The sequence below is a fragment of the Colius striatus genome, chromosome 7, assembly GCF_028858725.1.
Source record: "Colius striatus isolate bColStr4 chromosome 7, bColStr4.1.hap1, whole genome shotgun sequence".
Taxonomy (NCBI): Eukaryota; Metazoa; Chordata; class Aves; order Coliiformes; family Coliidae; genus Colius; species Colius striatus.
This window is the reverse complement of record NC_084765.1, coordinates 26944253-26963837: the sequence shown is the minus strand read 5'-3', so window position 1 is coordinate 26963837 and position 19585 is coordinate 26944253. Positions and strand designations below refer to the sequence as shown.

Here is a 19585-nt window from a genome sequence, read left to right as displayed (position 1 = left end):
CAGTAATTATATATATAAAAGTGAATTGTAAAAAATGCGTTGTTGTATAGCTGTCGAGATACTCCTTGTTGCTACTCTGTCAAAGGAAGGAGTTGGAGAAGGCTGCAGATGCACTAGCAGAGTAGAAAAATAATCATATATTGTAAAGACACAACTGGGAATTGGTAGATCTATCAGGAATTTGCCCACAGGATTGCTCTCTGAATGTGAACTACACATTGTACACATTTTGAGTTTCTGTGAATTTCAGTTTGTTGTGCCATTTGTTGATGTAAAGTGATGTTATGGTACCCTTTTTGCTGGAAGCTCTGCCCATAAACATATGATGCTTTGGTAATAATTGATGTAACACATTAATAAAATAGCATACACTTTATTTTTCCCTTTTATTAGTTCACTTGCTGCTCCATTGTGTTTAATGTGTTAGCTGAGAGCAAAGTGAAATTAAAACAGTTTTTTGAGAGCTGCAGGGAAGAAATATTTCCTTCCTCAAGTGCCCTAAACAGACCTTTAAATTTCGGCCTGTCGTTTTGTGGCTGCAGTGAAGATGGGGGATTAAAGGTCAAGAATGCAAAGATCCTTCTGATGGACACAGATGCAAATCGTGTTCTGACGTATGAAAATAGTTTGAGAGCTGCTGATACAGAACCGTCAGGAAAGCAGCAGTGTAGTTCTGGAGCTGCTGGGCACTGCTTTCCTCAGCAGAGCATTTTAGCTGCTGTTAGGTTCCAGGAAGCAAATGAGAAGGGTTCAAGTACTACTCAGCTGCTCTGATCATGGCATTTCATGTTGTCTGGACAATAGGAGTATTTAAGGAGTATTTCAACACAGTCAATGCTGTGCTAAAAGTGTTCTGGTCTGCCAGAAGCTGTAGTTATCTTACAGTTTTGGCCTGATCCTAAACTACATACAGTGTTGGGCTGCAGTGAAATGGAGCACACAGTAACACTGGAAGATGACTCTTGTTTAACAATCAGCAGACACCTAGGGATTCAATGGCATGATAAATGTGTTGTTTTTAAGTGTGTACATGACTTTTTGAAAGCAATGTTAAGAGTACAACTACAGTTAAGCTAGTGCACTGTAAGAGAGTATGGGTTGACACAGTCTGGATAGCCATAAACTAGGGGAAATAAAAGCTCTCCAAAGCAACTGGCCATCTTGTGAATGGATTTCAGTTCCTCACAGGAGATTAACAGTGCTTTGGGTTGTTAATACATCAAAGTTTAAGACCCAGCAAGAGCTGTGTTTGTTCTCCTGTTCAGATTAAGATAGTTTAGGAAAACTGATATAGCCTGATCCTTACACCACTGCCCTAAAGAAGATGCTTTCTTAGAGTTTTTTGCTGCTATGTTCTCCAAAAGCAGTTGAAGAGGTATTCCTGACCATACAGGAATCACTTTTCTAAATCCACATGTTTGGATGGGAAGGTGCTGTAATTCAGACATAGATGCAGAATTTTATCCACCTGAAACTGAATGGTGTGGTTTGTACTTATGAAGTTCAGTTTAAAAAGCAAGGCTTTTGTATCATATATGTCTATGGCATTTTCCAGATGGTGCCAAATCCTTTGTTTTTGTACGTTGACTGAAATTCTGCTGTGTTTTCCTCCCTCATTTGTTCTGTGATAGCTAATACACAAATGTGTACTGATAATTCACTTTCAATTCAGATACATGAATTTTGGACTTCTCGTGTAAAATACAGTTGCTGTTTGCCTGGTTAGTTCTCTTCAGGATTGGCCAGTCTTTAAACTGGATGATAGGATGATCACTCCTATGGTAAAGGTGTTGCATTCATTTTCAGGCAGGGCAAACTTCAAAATTACCTGTTGCGATCTTACATGAATAAGATTGGAAGAAATCTTTCTAGTGACACCTTACCTCTTTGGCCAAAATGTGAACTCTTCTATTCTTTTTGGCTTTGAAACGCTGATTCTAGCTTTCTTGTAGGTTCTTAAACACCTTCTCAAATGACCCATTTTAATAACCCAAAAGCTATTATATAATGAGCAGCCATAATTTAGTCCAAAGCTCTAGGGGACCCTTGCAGATCAGCAATGAATAGTTAATGCAGTATAATGTTTAGCAGGTTATTAGTTTTCACTGTACAAATGCTGATCGGGGAATGCTTTTATAAGGTGTTTAAAAGAAAATGTAATTAACTGGTTGCGTGCTTCTGTTGCAGCTCAAATTGAAATTATTCCATGCAAGATCTGTGGAGACAAATCATCAGGAATCCATTATGGTGTCATTACATGTGAAGGCTGCAAGGTAAGCTTCTAAAATATTAAGTCTTAAAACTGCATTTAGCCTTTTGATAGTGGTTATTTTCTCTCCTGTTTTAAAGAGCAAGCATTGTGCTAAAGTTGGATTGGTGAATTGTGTTACAAAGCATGTGAAATTAATTAAAGATTCTGAAGTACTGGTTTTGTTTGGTGCTTAAATAAGGCATTTTTGTGACACATATACAACCTACTCCAGATTTCAGGATAAGCTTCAAAAATGATGCAGTTATGCTGTGTCTGTTTACTGTGTCTCTGAATAAGTGGAAGAGGTACAGAAAGGTGATCTGCTTCTCACAGACCACAAAGGATCTGTTTTGTGGATTCACCTGAGGGATTTGTAGCTTTCTTGAATCTCCCTCTCCGTTTTTGCTTTGTAAATTGCTAAGAAGCTGTGTTGAAATACATGAGAGCTCTATGAGTTCTCAGTTTTCTTTTATCACCTGCTACAGTCACAACTCTGTTTGGTGTGGAAGAAGATGTTGCACAAATAGCACACATTGCTGGTGTTCATCATACTCGGAAGCAGTGCCTATCCCTTGCTGTGCAACCATTGCTGTGTAAGGTTTAGGTTTGAATTTTTTCCTGGATTTGTACCCTCAGTAATTCTAGTGAACAAGGATTACACTAGAAGCATTTGTATTTTGTTCAATTTGTCTCACATCCAACACTAGGCCGGAGCGCTGTGAAGCTAATCACTCCTGTTTATCACTAGTACAGAATTACAGGGCTAGATTGGGATTGAGACAGTGTGCACAGCTTGTTGCTTTCTTCATGGATGTATATGTTGCAATCCCGTGCTGAATAGGCTTTCTACAGTTTATCTACACTTTAGGTGTGAAGAATTTATATTTATGACCATTTCTAGTCTGCTGTCCTGACATACTTGATAGTACCACCATCTTCAAAAACTTCCTTGCTTTTCACATTGTAGAGCATTTGTCTTTTTCCAAGGGAGATTTTTGTGTTTTTGTTAACGTGTTCTCTGTCTCATGGAAATATGGATAAGGTGGAGGGAAAAAAATCTAAGAATGTTAGAATTATATGAGACAGCACCTTCTGTTCTTTGTAACGGCTGTTGCTGTGGAAAATGGAAGAAATGCATTAAAAATGTGTTGATATTAAAGTGGTTACTTCTTTCAACTTTATGTGGTTGAGGAGCATTTATCAAACATCATCTGTGTGAAGTGACAGATGTTTGCAGTGAGAATTCTGCTGTATGGCTATCTTGTTGAAGCATATCAAGTTATGTTCAAGGTCTGAGACCTCTTTAATCCTTAAATGGTCTGGGATCAGTATACTTGAGAGACTGCCTCAGGATCCATGACAAACATTACTGTCAACAGACTGAGGTTTGCACAGTGCTAACGCTCATCTGTGCAGAAAACAGGCCTTTCTCAATATGGCTTCTTGCAGAACAGGAACGGGCTGCCAGAGGAAAGGAAAGTTGCCAGCTGTGTTATCTTTTGCTTCATCTTCATGCTGTTCTTTGGCCTTGCCTTTTCATAAGTCCTGTATGTGAGAAAAACCTCCACCAAAGCAGCAGGCTGGCTGCATACAGAAGCAACAGAGCACACCATAGTCACAGCCACATTAGTAAGTACGTAGCTGGTGGGCACTTGGCACTGTGAGTAAGACAGACATATCCATCGATCATTCCTCCATCAGAGTGACTCTGCTTTCCCGGGAATAAATGCAAATGTGAGGAGAAAAGTCCTTTGTGTACCTCCAGCAGTCAGAAGAACAGATGCTACTCTGATACCAAGAAATGTATGTACAGTTCCTTACATTTCAGAACAAATTATTTTCCTTTGAATTCTGTATAAATTGAGTTCTCTGGGAGCTCTTTGGCAATCCTCAGCCTGGTTCTGAGAATCCCACCAGTGTGGTCAGCTGGTGGAAAAGGGCAGAAGTGAAGGCGAGCAGGCAGATATGCTCAGCATGCTCAAACCCCTTTGAAACTTGAAAGTGGAGCACGCACGTGTCATGGTTTGACATGACAGCCTTTTCTGGTAAGGGGGAGGGGGCTGTAAAGATGGCTTCTGTAAGCAGTTGCTCAAAACTCTCCCCAGCTCTGAGCCAGACCCACTTCTGGAGCTGAGCCAGTTAGATGCCTCCACGATCACTTTATAAGAAGAAACTGGAAGAGGAGGCTTCTTCCTCCATCTTCCTGGATTTTTCTTCTTCCTGCTTCTTCCTTCTTCTGGCTGGTGGTGGTGCACGGAGTAGGAATAGTGAGAGAAACAACCATGCAGACTCCAAGGTCAATGATGAAGAGAGGAGGAGGTGTGCTGGAGCAGAGACTCCCCTGCATTCTACAGAGAGGACTGGTGAAGCTGAGATTTGTTTTCATTTCTTTAAAGACCCCACATCAGTGGTAGAGACTCATTTTGATAATGAGCCCGTATCAGGGGCCGCTGGCCCCGGACCAGGGGCAGCGATTCACTTCATTAAAGGCCCCGAACCAGGGACAGTTACTATGGCCGGAGGAGGCCGTGTCCCGTGGGAGGGACCCAACCACTTCACTGCAGACCCCCAGCCAGGGGTAGTGTTTCCACACCAGAGATATTCACCAAGGACTGTGTCCTGTGTGAGTGACCCTGTATTGACAGAAGCTGCAGCTGCTGGGAACAGCACACACCAGAGAAGCTCGTTAAGGACTGTGTCCTGTTGGAGGGACCCCATGTCGGAGTAGGGGAAGAATGCCAGGATCACCCTCATCTGAGCAGAGAAAAGTGGCAGAGCCCATCTGTGAGAGACTGACCATGTCCCCCATTCCCTGCCCTCCTGAGCCGTTGAGGGTGGAGGAGGTAGAGATATCGGGAGCAGTGAGCTGGGCCCGGGAAGAAAGGAGGGATGGGGGAGGGAGATCTTAAAGTGCTGGGTGTAATTTTCTCATTATCCTACTCCCTTTTTGCTTTTATTCCATTCTGTTTCTTGTAGAATTAACTTTCCTACTTTCTAAGTCAAGTACTGGAGTCTGTTTTGCCTGGAACCATAATTGAAAGCGAGCCCTCCCTGCCCTTGTCTCAATCCACAACAACCTTGCTTATCTTTTTACTCCCATTTTGCTGGGGCCTCCACCATCCTAACAGGGGTGGGGGTGAATGGGGACACTGAGTGAGAGACTTGTCGTGGTGCTGCTGTGCTAGCTGGGCCAAACCACGACAGCATGAATGAGTAACACAGTGGCCCGGGGAATGACGCTGGGCATTTTCTCCTTCTCTTGGAGTAGCAGCATAAAGTTTTGTAGCTATACAATTTCAGGCAGAATTTTAAAGCCAATGAGTATCAACTTAACTAAGTTATTTCTCTTTCAGGAGGGAGATAACTCTGAAGCTCACTCTCCTTTAATGCCAGAGCTCAGATGACCTCCAAGTAGTGGCAGATAGGAAAGTGCTAGTGGGCACAAGTCGTGAGGAGCGTTTAAATGATCATGACCTAGACAGCACTTAAAATGCCCTACTGTAGCAGATGGATTTTGTTTGTGCTGCACTCTTACACAGTAATGTCAACAAAGTCTCACCCAACAGAACTATTTTGGCTGGTGAAAATGTTGGCATAGCTTGGCTTCTGCCAGGTGTGTATTGGTATGGGTTTTTTCCCAGCTTTTCTGTGGCTATGATTTCTGCAGGTTTGAGCATGCTTATGTTGCTCTTCATGTTACGCTAAACCTTTCTTTTTAGAAAGTACTGCACTGTGAAGATTTAGTTCTGAGTCCTGCTCTCTGATTCCTGGAGCCAAGTCCCAGAGAAGTCAGGGAGGTTCTGCACAGTTGCTCCAAACCCTCCCACGTGCATCATATTGCGGGATCAGGGTCTTAGTCGTCAGAAGTGAACAGATGTGTTGCTGCCCTCTTAAGCCAGGCCTGTCAAGAATGATCTACAGGCAGCAAGAGCAGCAGCAGCAAAGTGGGATATTTTCAGCTCTTACTGTTTATTGCTCCAGTTTGGTGTGAACTTTAATGTTACTTAATAGTAATGTTGACAGAAGGTTACTGTGTAAATACTAGCAACCACCAGAAAAATAATTTATTGAAAACCTAAAGTGGTGTTTCAATTGGAAAGATTTATTTTGCAATCTTAATTTGTATCATGTATGAAATCACAGGCAAGCCCCTGTCAAGTTGACTTTTGCTGATCCTGTTGCACTTCTACAGGTTTGTGACCTGTGCATTTCACATAATTGAAAGATTTCTGAACAGTTTTTGGTGTTTTGCTGCATTTCACATTACTAGAACTGAAGATCTGCAATGAAGCCAATTAGTGTTTCTTGAGAAGTTTTAATTTTCTACCATGCTCTGATGTTGGTGACTGTTTTTGTGAAGTTACTGGCTGTGTTTTGTACAAACATCGAGTACTCCCAACCAATCAGCCTACTTAGCTGAATTTGAATATGCCTTTAACACCCTCTCTTCTTCTCCTCTCCCCAGCACCCCCAATGAAAAAACTAAGTCTGTAGCTGGGCTCTGTCTTATACTTTATTTAGGAGGAGTTCTGTGAGTCGATATAAATAAAATAAAGTTTCAGAGAGGTATTTTTTTCTGCCTGACCGTTCCTGATATCCAGTGTACAACATATAATGGGGGAAAGGGGACGATGAAATTAATCGTAAAACTTTTACTTTGAAGCATAGATGAAGAATGACACAAAGACTGTACCACAACTCACAAATAAAAGTTTATTCTCCTGTGTAAGATTGGAAATACTACTGCTGCAGTAACACTACTGAAAAAAAAATATTATCTATGCAGAGCACTTCCTCAGTCATTAGTTGCAGGAACTCGTTTTGCTGTATATGAGGGATGGTGTTTTGAAAGGAGACAGGTTTGTACACATCCATAGTCTTTTCTCATAGCTGAAAGTTGAATCCAGTTCAGCAATGTCAGAAAATACATGAATGTTTCAGGAAGACATAGGCAAAACACTGGATTGGAAATGAAATTGTTGTTAGTGAACTATGTCTTTTAATTTGCAGATGCAGTTGTTTTGCTGTCAATAGTGTCAATTGATGCTCAGCTGACCCATAAATGCGTTAGTGCAATCCCTCTGTTTACCTGACTGTGGGTTGTTGATCTTATAAAACCGTCTATGAAGAGCATTTCTGAGCCCTTGTTCATATTTTGAAAGGTTTATAGGTACTGGCATTTGACTCCTCACTCTTTTAAGACCCAAGATGGTCTTGTTCATTGTAGCTACAAGGAATGTTCATGTTTGTTACTGAAGAAAATCTCACTGATGTATTGTCACTTCCCATATTGTGTTACTTTTATTCGTTCATTTCATTCATTCACTTCCTTTACAAGTTTTTTGTTTCATTACTCTGTTCAACATGGCCCATCATATTAGCATTGCAAACATTTGCCTCAAATTCATGCTTTTGAAATTTTTCTTTATATTTTTTGCCTAGCCAGTTTCAAGCAAAACATTCTAGAGATGAGCTGTGTTACAGAAAGGGCTTGTCAGAACCTGACGAACACAGGCTCATACCTGTCTTTATCACATGTGTAAAGCAGGACTTTTCACTGTTTTCAGTGGCACTGTAATTTTGTAATCAAATACTTTATTAACAAAGTTTATTTAACACTATTGTTGGAACACTGTCCTCCCTTTACAACTAAACAATGTGCTCATTGTCATAAAAGGGTTAAAAATCCCATTTGAAGGTACACCTGTCTTTCATATGACAGTGTATTTTTCTGCTTTTTCTTTGAAGAAAATTTGTGATAGTTTGCTTTAGAAAACAGTAAAAGAATGTCCCCCCCACTTAATTGTTAATTGCTCAGAATATTGCAAAACTTAATGATACGTGGAAGTCTTTAAGTATTAGCCATAAATCATGGGATTATGAATAAGCCTTTGTTGTCACAGGCTTGCATACAGTCATTCCAAAACGTCTGCCATTAGGATGCAGCAAGGCAGCTGTCAGCTGTTTTCTTGTAATTAAACAGCCAATGAGCAGCTAATTAAGACATATGTGTATACAGAAGTGGAAGTGGGTATGTTAATGAACTGTAGGAATCAATTCATTAAATGAAAATTTGTCAAAAGACCAAACATGAGATCAGCATATCAGCCTGCGCTGCTGTGGAGAGGGAGTCTGTGCTGTGCCATTTGGGGCATCGGGGAAGCACGACTGGCTTTCCCCCTGCTAAGGAGCAAGCTTAGACACAGCCGCCTAACACCGAACCGTCTTGAGCAGCTGAGTTATTGAAGCTATCCATAGACTTCGCAAAAACTGCCATTTACGTTTCAAAGTTCTTTTTTAACAAGTTGTTACTCAAACTGACTTGCAGATGAAAAGTTCTTGTGCCTTTTTTTCCCAAACTTGATTTCTTGGCAGGCTATGAAAACCCATATATTGTGTTGTATATAAATAGATGTCTGAAACGCAGTGATGAAGCTATGGCGTGTAATCTGCTCTGCTATTCTCTGGCGCTGTGTTAATGCAGCTACATAAAGAGGGAGACATGCAAAGCTCGGTGACGACTCAGCTGGATCTTGATACAGCGCAGGACTCCCTCCGTGCACTCACCACTGGACCTTGGTTTGGACCGCGCCGCCGGTCAGAGCAGTGGAACACGCTGACTTTTTGAGTGCAGTAGTAGTTTTGATCATGTATTTGATCAAGAAGGGTCCTCTCCACCCGTGGCCCATTAGGCAATCGTCTGAATAGGAAAGAATGGTTGTGAACGTGCATGCAATTAAAAGCATGTGGCCCGGGCTGCTTTGCGTAACGCTTGAATGTATACACGTGTACCATGCATGCATCCACCTCCTCCTTCCTGGGGGGAAAATATAGCTAGCTCTGTGCCTCTGGCAAGCAGAAGGAAGTAGAACAGAATACAGCATCTCTCCTTCTCTTCTTCTAATAAAGAGAGGAAAAAAACCAGCCTAGGAAGAAACTGTATTTACTTACAGAAGGCTTCTGTAATAGAAGCATCTACACATGTCTTATAATGATACAGGAGCCCAAGGACCTAAAGGTCAGAAACTCACAAATAAGTTCCAACAGTATACAGAAGAACTTGCAGATTAAAAAAACTCTCACCCAAACCTCAGGTATCTGTATTTCTGAGCTCTAGACAAGTTTAGATTCATTGTTGAGGTTTGAGACAAGGAGGTTTTTCTGCTTTAGCTACTGCTGATGTTTTCAGCATGCCCCCACATAGCACAGTTGGATTTGTTTTTAAAAGCACTCTACTACATCTCTGTTTTGTAAAGTGCAAGTGCTTTTAAAGACCTTAGTTTCAGGCACTTCTGCTCTACTGAAAATTTAGCTTCAAGCTGTAACTTAGCTGATGCAGTGTACACTAAAATGTATTGAGCAGCTATGCCTCTAGGGAAAATCTGGAAATGCAAAAAGCCCAGTACATTCTCGTTTTAATACAAAAAACAATCCTCAGCTTGACAAGACTGCTCTTAATAAAGAGAAATATGCCAGTCTGGCAATGTAGACTCAGTATATGGCTCAACTGAAGGAAAACATACGGATCTTTGAGGTTATTAGGCCAGGTTCATTTTACACATTGATTAAGCTGACTTTCACCATCTCGATGGTGGCAAATTTCATACTGTTCATATGTGAATGTGTTGTTCGGTACAACTAAAAGTGTTTGGAGAACTGAAATTTTGAGTGACTTATAATGGGGAGACGCAGAACCTTGATCAGCGCAGTCTCTAGTCAGGTTGGTACCTAATCCTGTTTTTCTAGTGAATCACAGTGCACTTGCACGTGTACTTGCACTAGAGTGACAGGCTCCACTGACGCTGCTAACAGAACTGGAAATTAAGCTGTCTACATCACCTAAGTTGATTCCTCTGGAGGAATCAATCATTATGGTGGAATGGGAGAAACTTCCATGATATTTCAGTTTTTCTTTAGGGTGAAGCACACTCAATCAGAGCTCAGCATGTGCAATATTTTCAATCTCAGTGATGATCATCTCACTATTGAACAACATAAAAAAACAGTTGAAAGCTCAAATCATATCAAAACACAGAGCAGAATAAGTTGGGGAGAAACAGTGTACAGGAACAAGCCTCTTCAGTTTCCTTAATTTTATACTACATGCTTCTCTGTAAAAACTTTAATAAAAGAGGTGTAATTGTCAAAGACAGTTGCTCTCATTATAAGGTAGAGCAGGGGATTTATCTGAGTGTTTTGTCATGTTTCTGTCTGCAGGAAATTTGTTAGAAAGCCTCTTACCTATCACACCAAAATCCTTCCTGTTGTTTATTTCACCAAGCGTCTGGACAGAATATGTATGTGCCAAGGGATTCCAGAACGTGGCCTTCGAATAAATAAAAAGTTGGTAAAAGTCCAGCTTTAATTAAAAGGTGCCCAGCCTTTCTGAGGAAGTATTTTCTTTGCAGCACTGTTAATTAATCCATTATGTGGCAACTTAAAACTAAAATAGTGTGCTCACTGATCTCAAATGCCTCTTTAGAATGACTACATCTTAGCAGAATCCTTGTGAAGTAGGTATTACACACACACCAGCTTATGTTTGGAGAGTCTGTGGCAAAAAGATGAAATGAACTTCAAAGCAAACAACTGGCGTAGTGGTTAATAATGTGCACCCTTCTGATGGAAAGAACTAAGGTGTAACTACTGCATCACCTTTCAGTGCTGACTTTCTTTGGAAGTGGGTCTACTCAATGAAGTTGGCTCAGAAAGGAGATAATACATAAAAATCTGTTTCAGCTTTCTCCCTCCTTAAAAAACTAAACCTTGCACCAATTTGAACAAAACTGTGCTTGTCAGCATCAAACTAATGAAGAAAAAGCATTTTAAAAAATCATTCTTTGTAGAAGGAACTGCTTAGCACCATGCTCTGTAGTTTTAAACACATACATATATTTTAATGAGGCCGAACATCAGAGCCTGCCATTGTCATCTCCAAAGAGCACAACATGTGAATTCTCCCTAATTTGGAGAGCTGTGCTGACCCAGGAAAGATTGGAAATCTACATCTATATTTGTATCTCATTTGGAAAGAACTTGTGTACCATATGTAATATGGGACCTGTAAAATCAGTGGAAATGTGTAATTCTTTTATGTGTTGTAACACCTTTTTATGAACTGTTCCCTACTAGTTACTGGGTTTTGTTTGTTTCTAGGAGAGAAGAAAAAAGCCCCCTCTTAACTTCCTTTAGTTGACAACAGCGCGCTTGAACTGAGTTTTCTGTTAAGTGTGCTACCTTTCAGAGTCTCTATTTAGTTTATCACTTAACAGCTTCTTGCCTTTTATTTTGCAATTCTGTTACAGGGCTTTTTCAGGAGGAGTCAGCAAAGCAATGCTACATACTCCTGTCCTCGTCAGAAGAACTGTTTGATTGACCGAACTAGTAGAAACCGCTGCCAACACTGTCGATTACAGAAATGCCTTGCTGTGGGGATGTCTCGAGATGGTAAGCTCTGCTAATACCCAGCTTAATTGCAGGAAGGAAAATGTTTAGTATACTGTGTGTTCAACTAAAGCAACATGGGATTTAAAAGTTAATTGTGCACCGGACTGATAGTTGAGATCATCAAGTGGTTTTATATGTTGCTATGTATTCATATATATAAATCACGGCATGCATGAAGTTCTTGGATATATGATTTCTTTTCTACTGCAGTTCCTAGTCAAGAGCTTTGCCTCTGGTCATACTATAGTGGCACACTACAGTTGCAAGTAACACTCTGATTGCCATATTGTTACAAATGAGAACTGGTTTACAATATATAGAGAAGCTCAAACATTGTGTATCGTGAATAATGGAAAAAAGGCAAAGAGAAAATGGCGCAGTGCTTTTTCAAAGGTAGGGTTCTGAAGAAAATGTGTTCCAGTGCTGTTCCAAAGCTCAAAATTACACCTGGTGTAATGTGGAAAACCCACCTCTGTAAAATGGAAGCTTATGTAACTTGATTAGAACTGGATCTGCAGCTGATCCTTGCACACCTCCCCCACAGATGTAACGAAGCTGCCACCGCTTACCCAATTTGAAGATGACTCAGTCTTTTCCCCTGCCATAGTGACAGCAGCGTTACGTGTTCTACAAATACATATGCATTACTCTAACAAACATGGGGCCCAGTTAAGGACTTAATTATCAGATTACATTTACTTCTTGAATTGCATTGTCTTAATTTTTTCTTTGGCAATGAAACTAGAAACCTGAAACATGACTAGTCCCTCCAACACATTTGCTTTCCTATAGTAAAGTACAAGTACGTAGTCACCTCCCTGCATGATGAAGCTTTTATAGCATGCACAGGTCCCAGAAATCATGTACTATGTTCTTAGGAATTCCCTGGATGTTGCGAACCAGTTACTTCTGGCTTATGCTTAATACTTCTCAAAGTAGAAATAATTTTGTTGAGAAATCAATAAACATGTGTGCACACATAGTTCTAACTGTAATTGACCAGGTAAACATTTTTGCTTGTCACAGTAAGCTGCACTTCATGCAGCATCTATGGTTCTTCACATGTGCTTCTGGCCTAATATCAGTAAAGCTTGCTGATGATGCTCTTGGGGATAGACCCCACAAGTTTATACCTAACTCCAGGTTCACTCTGTAGGATGAGTATATAGCTAGTAGGAATCAGACAGTTAGTCTCAGACCAGCCTATTCTGTTTTAGCTTCTACTTTTTAGGCAGGATTTTAATGCCAAGAAGATGCATCTGCCAACTTTGTTGGATAGGCTAGAGGAAATCTTTTTGGTACAGACTGGAAAGTTAACAAATTAAACTAGAACAGTGACTTCTACTGGTCCATTTGAGTAGAACATTAAAATGGTCTTTTAAAGAGTAAGTGCTGCAGCTATGTTACCTGGAACTGACAGAAGTGAGTCTTAGGTCTGCTCATCCTGTCAGTTTGCCCTGAATTGAAAGGCAGTAGTGGATTTGTAGAAATGTAACACACTGTGTGTCTTTATTTCAGCTGTAAAGTTTGGTCGAATGTCGAAAAAGCAAAGGGACAGCCTGTACGCGGAGGTACAGAAACATCGAATGCAGCAGCAGCAGCGAGATCATCAGCAGCAACCGGGAGAGGCAGAACCACTAACGCCAACATACAATATCACCACCAATGGGTTAACAGAGCTACATGATGACCTCAGTAATTACATTGATGGGCATACCCCTGAAGGTAGCAAAGCAGACTCTGCAGTTAGCAGCTTCTACTTAGACATACAGCCTTCTCCAGATCAGTCGGGTCTTGATATTAATGGAATCAAACCAGAACCAATATGTGACTACACACCAGCATCGGGCTTCTTCCCTTATTGTTCTTTTACAAATGGGGAGACCTCTCCAACTGTGTCCATGGCAGAATTAGGTAATGAGAGAGAAAAGCTTCCATTGTCATTGTCTTAACAGTACTCTTTGGATTAAAGTGACAAATTTGGCCAGGTGATAGTGTGAACGCTGCTTCAGTACAGCGGGGAATGTGTGTGGGCATTCTGGTGGCAAGCATGCAGTACCCTCATCGGGGTACACGGTGAACGCCTCACAGAACTGGACTAAAAATCCCAGGAGCTTGTGGCAGATCAGCTCTAGTAGCGTTGCTTTTGTTTGCAGTCCTTGTCATGGAACCTTTTGAATACTGATTAACTAGTGAATGTTTGGTGCTGAGCAAGCAGACAGAGTATTTGCAGATTGGTTTTGAACACTTTTGCTTCTTTTTAATTACCAAAATACTCATGTTTTCAAAAAAAAAAAAAAGCAACAAGGCTGATTTTCTTCTCCTTTTTACCTGTACCTGAGAAATTGGAAATCAAAGCAGCAGTCTAACCTGAGAGCAGTACTCTTTGCCACTGATTGAACAGAATCTGGCCTCAGATACTTGTGAAAATTTTTGAATGCAGCAGGTTTTGATGATTTCCCTAAGAACCTTGTAACAACCACATTAATTAGCACAGTTTACTTTAAACTCTTCCCCAAACGATTACCATGACTGGAGTTAGAGCATACGGTGCGAACTGGCTACAAGAAAACTGGAACAAGATATCAGAGAAGTGGCTTTAAGATTCTATTACTTATATAAGCAGTCAGCATTTAAAACTGTTTTTACTTGCTTAAGCAACATTTTTGCTAATTGTTCCACTATGAAAACCTAAAATTAGGTTGAAAAATCAGGTATTGCAAGTTAAATTTTTCTCTTTTTGCCAACTTTTTTTTAATTAGAGGCAAGTATATGCTATTTTGCTTGGCTTATTTTAGTTTGTGTTCTTTTGAGATGTTTTACAGAGAAGAGGGGAGAAGAAGGCTTACTTTTTAATGTCCTTATGTTGCAGAATGCAATTCTCCGCAATATAATTTGTTTTGACAGCCAAAATACTGTATCTGGCTTGAGTTCAAATAACTTCAGTTATGAATAAGTAAAAATGAGAAGAAAAACTTAGGATATAGGCTATGCTAAAAGCTTGGTCTCAGTCAAATGGTTGTTAATATTCTCATGGGAGTTATTACAAGATCTACATTAAACCCATGGAAGAAAGAAAGGGCTTTTCCTTCCTAGGCCAGGTGTTGAGTTTGGAACACTGGCCTAAAGTAAGTTTGTTATGTTGCTTATCTATGTTTACATAGTGCTTGCATTTAAACCCTACAGAACATGATTTGAGTGCCAAGCATTGACATTACCACACAATGTTTGAAGAATGTCTTCCAGACTAAGGTTTCAATTTAGAAAGGTGTGGCTGTTCAATGGAAGCATTTAGGTGTGTGCTGAAATACACTCCAGAACTGGGGTTGAGGTTTGGGAATAAGAGCGTAATATTTCACCGTCTGTATCCTGCAAGGGCACAGGTATAATGCTGTCACTTGCTTCTAGCGAGAGCAAATGTTTTAAGTGCTCACTTTTAAGAAAAAAAAATTGCTCTGAAATACATGAAGGCTATGATGGCAGCCCAAGTACAAATGACCTTACAGAGGTAGAATGTAGAATGTTGTTCTACATTATTGATCACTCAGGTAGCAGCTATAATCTGATCCTACCTCAGCTGTATGGTAAGGACTTTTTAGGTAGTGTCTTACATCAAACTGTTAATACAGGAAGGATGATACTAAACAGACGGACTGGTCGAGTAGTTCAATTTGTAAAGAGTTGGGTTTGATCATTACCAAACAAAGCAAGTTTCACAGAAGACCTAAGGCTGAAGTTTCTCAGAATACCCCGCTGTTGTTAATGACCATGATTCTTGTTCGTTTTAAGCCTTCCTCTTCAGTGACCTAACCTGCAAAAGTACCAGCCGCAGAACTGTGTGAGACAAGTGGCCAGGCCTCTGCGTGTCGTGTACCAATAGGAGAACAGATGCCTGTGAAGGGTTAGGGTAGAAAAGAGAAGGACCAAGTAGGAGTGGAATTCAGATATCTAAATGCTATCATGCTTTTGAAGGTGTTTGGGAAGGTTTATGAAGTCAAGTTTTAAGATCAGGGCATAAATCTGACTTAACGGGTCTTTTCACCAAGTATAGCAGCAGAAAATAGTTTATTTGGACTTAAAAAGTTGTATGGAAATTTTGAATTGTGTGCAGTTAACTAAGCGGGTAGTGTAAAGCTGGACTGACAAAGAAGCTCGGATCTTTAGTGTGATGTGTTAATTACCTGCATTCTCTAATTACTGATTTTTTTTAATGATATGAGAGTAGAGAAGAAAAGAAACGTTTCCCTCACGGGCAGCCTCATGTGACAGAGCACTGAACAGGTGGCAACTCTCAGTGTTTACTAGAAAGCTGCAGTAGTATGAGCGAGGCATGAACTGAGCTCTGGAGAGGCTGCTGCTGCCGGCCAGCCAGCGCCGTTCCGTTCTGTGCCCCGCACGCGCTCCGCAGCGGCCCGTGCCCGTGCCGGCTCCGGCGCCTGCCTCCCCGGGCTCCTGCGCAGGCTGTCCGTCCCGGTCCGTCTCCCCCCGAGGCGGCAGGGCGGCGCGCTCCCGCCGGGGCTCCGTCCGCACGTCCCGCGGGCCCGGCCCGGCCCGGCGCGGCGCGGCCTGTCCCGGCGCGGCCTGCGCCTGCTCGCGCGCCGCGCGCCCTCTGGCGGCCGCGGGGAGCCGCCCGCGCCAGGTGTTCACGCGCGCTCGTTTTCACCAGCGGCATCCAAGGAGGGCTGACGTACGAGCTTGGGTTGTTTCTAACCCCGAACCGGCACCTGGAATACGTTGGCTTTCTTGTGTCCGAGGGTACGGCTCCACCTTCTTAATGTTTTTCACTTTCTGGTCTTTCTTTTAGAACATCTTGCACAGAATATTTCCAAGTCACACATGGAAACTTGCCAGTACTTGAGAGAGGAGTTGCAGCAGATAACATGGCAGACTTTTCTGCAGGAAGAAATCGAGAACTACCAGAATAAGGTATAAACTCATGGCCAACTATGGCATGCTCTAAAGCACGGTATTTCCGTAACACGCTACAAAAGTGACTTTTTCACTGTTTCCGTTTACTATCGGGAACGTATATTTCAAGAACATAACACACTAGAATGAAAAGCAGGAAGATGGTTAGGATATCTTTTGCATTTGTGATTTTTACAGTTACAGGAAAAAGTAAAGCCATACTCCTAAAAGCTGTCTGCCTGTGATTGATAAATACAGATAAGAGAGACCAGAGAAATGTTTTCAATCCTAAACAGCATTTTATTTCTTGTTTTGTAATCTCCTGGATCAACAACAACAAAAGCTGAAGCCACCAAGTTTTGTAATTTGATGTGATGTGTTTTGTTTGGAGCTGATAAATGCAGAACTCTTGTCAGATCTACAGGCGTCACTGCCTGGCTGTAATTCTGATGCATTCTGCAGTTGCCACTCAGGATCTCAGTTTCACCTGTGTTCACCTATAAAGTTATACATATGTATCTTCATATGATTCCTTGTTTACAAAGGAAAGCTGGTTAGAACTCCATGCAATACAAAATACGGGAGTTGGTAGGAAAAATGCAGTTATGCTCTGCAAGTGGAAATTGGCATTTTCTTTTGATGCAGCAAATAAATATTCCCACTGAAATGACCACAGTCATTATACTTTGAGATTTTTGACTTATGAAATAAAACTACTCCAACCTGACATCACTGAAGAACTGTTAAATGTTTGCATTGTTACTCATCCACATGAGGCTTGGGCTCTGAGCTTAATTCCCCCAGTCTACAGGCAGACTGTAGCTAGGAGTGCTGGAGAAAATCCATTCCACCTGTTTTTTTTTCAACTCAGTTTACTTTATGAAAATGAGCTTTTCAAACCTTGAGGAGTAACTTTTTAATTTTTCTCTCTCTCAAACAGCAAAGGGAGGTAATGTGGCAGTTATGCGCAGTCAAAATAACAGAAGCTATACAGTACGTAGTGGAATTTGCCAAACGCATTGATGGCTTTATGGAGCTGTGTCAAAATGATCAAATTGTGCTTTTAAAAGCAGGTATGTGGGTCAGTTTAAGGTCTGTTTCTATTAGTTTTGACTGAGAATGGTATTAACCTGTATGCAGTGATCATATATGTATAAATACATAGGTTGTACAATGATCATTGAGAATAGCAAGGGAAAATCTTACCAGTTGCCTGTGTCTTTGATGTAAGATGTCTTCTCAGTTCCTCTGGATAGAACAAGTTCAAGCCTACCTGCGAAAATGTTCATTACGAGCACAGGGAGCAATGTGTATGTAAAGATGACAAAGTTGGATTCCTGTTTTTATTGTGGCTTACTAATAGTGAATCATGTAATTCAAGGTGAAAATCCTGATTGTTCTAGGCAAAATGTGGTAGAAGTAATGCAGCTTACAAGTACAAAATCATCAAAACTTAGCAAACATAAATCTGAATGAGCTGCTTTGACTTCGGAGACTTCACTACTCTAATAAAAATCATTAGAGTTTATTAGCACTAACTAGGTTGCTTTAGCAAAAATTTCTAAGGGGCTTCATGGGAATTCTTTTAATTCTACGAGCAAATCAAACTGCCTTCTGTTACACCACAGAAACCTACTACCCTACTCAATTGATGCTGAATGCAGAGCACAGGAAGTTGTTAAAGCCTCGCTTGTTTTTGCAGCTAAAGTCTCTTCTTAATAGTCAAACATACGTTGTTTCTGTTTTAGGGTCTTTAGAGGTTGTATTCATCAGAATGTGCCGTGCCTTTGACTCCCAGAACAACACAGTCTACTTTGATGGCAAGTATGCTAGCCCAGAGGTTTTCAAGTCCTTAGGTAAGGAAATGTCAAGTGTTGTATCTTTAAAAAGCAGTTTAAAAATAATAAGGTGGAAAAGCAAGAGGACAGCTGCTCTGAAAAATTCAGCCTACAGTATTCAAATACAAGAGCTCCAAAGCTCAAACTGCTTATTTTGTCAGCAGCTATGCTGGCTCCCTTTGAGGCCAAGCTGATTTCAGGAGTTAAAACAGCTTAACTCCATGCAGTAAGGGACTGTTGGTGTTGAAATTCAACACTTAGATCAGGGTAGAGCAGTTTGGGCAAAATTGTTGAGAACAGAAGCCCAGATTTTGTATCTACTGTAACATTTTCTATATCCTGTTGGAAAAGGCAGCAGATTGTAAGCTAATTTTGGATATCCTGACATTACTGTTTTGAAGATGTTACTAGTGTTTTGTAATATGCAAAGTCCAATTATCTGCAGGTAAAAGACTGTAAATCAATTTTGCAATTGAAACACAATTTATAATTTTGATTTTTTTTTCTGTATATTTTGGCTAATTTTAAAAGGATGCATTTTACTGGGTACAGATGTGGGATGTAAGCAATTTTGGAAAGCAATGAAAATACAGCAGCAAAGGATGCTGTACTATTACTGAAGTATTCTCTGCCTTTCTGAAACACCTCAAGGTGCAGAGTCTGAGTGCAAACAACTCAGGGAACACAGCATCAGATGTGGGTTCCCATGAAATGTGACTTTCATTTGTTACCAACTACCCTCAGAAATTTAGGCTGGGTGGGGGCTGAGATCTGCAGAGGAGAGCCTTCGTCCATCAGGTTGCAATCCCTTTCTAAGCAGGGCTCCATTTGCATGTAATAGCACATTTAACAGCAGCAGCAGTAACCTGACTTACAGCCATATGAGGAAGAGAATTGAAGAAAGGAGATGGAGTTCCTTTTCTATGTGAAGAGCTTGCAGACCTTGGCTTGTCCCTTTGCACCTGCATGCACTTTGTATGCCTCTCTCACCTCCCTTTTCTGTGTGCTCAATAGTCTTCAAATCAGCACTTTTCAAGTACCTTTCAAACTTCAGGCCACAGTGCCACAAGAAAGTTCCATTTCAAACAGAAACAAAGCTAAACCAATTTTAAGCTTGAAAATGGCTTGGGTTTTATCTATA

The 19585-nt window shown here is 40.9% G+C and overlaps 1 protein-coding gene across 3 annotated transcripts in view; it reads left to right on the top strand.

Moving 5' to 3' along the window:
• Positions 1-19585, top strand: part of RORA (RAR related orphan receptor A) — a 334831-nt gene that overhangs the window by 308362 nt on the left and 6884 nt on the right. For all 3 annotated transcript variants that reach the window (XM_062000132.1, XM_062000131.1, XM_062000134.1), the window contains 6 exons: positions 2188-2273; positions 11557-11698; positions 13217-13612; positions 16503-16624; positions 17547-17679; positions 18355-18462. In XM_062000132.1, the coding sequence (XP_061856116.1) occupies positions 2188-2273; positions 11557-11698; positions 13217-13612; positions 16503-16624; positions 17547-17679; positions 18355-18462 (987 nt within the window). The remainder of the gene's footprint in view (positions 1-2187; positions 2274-11556; positions 11699-13216; positions 13613-16502; positions 16625-17546; positions 17680-18354; positions 18463-19585) is intronic.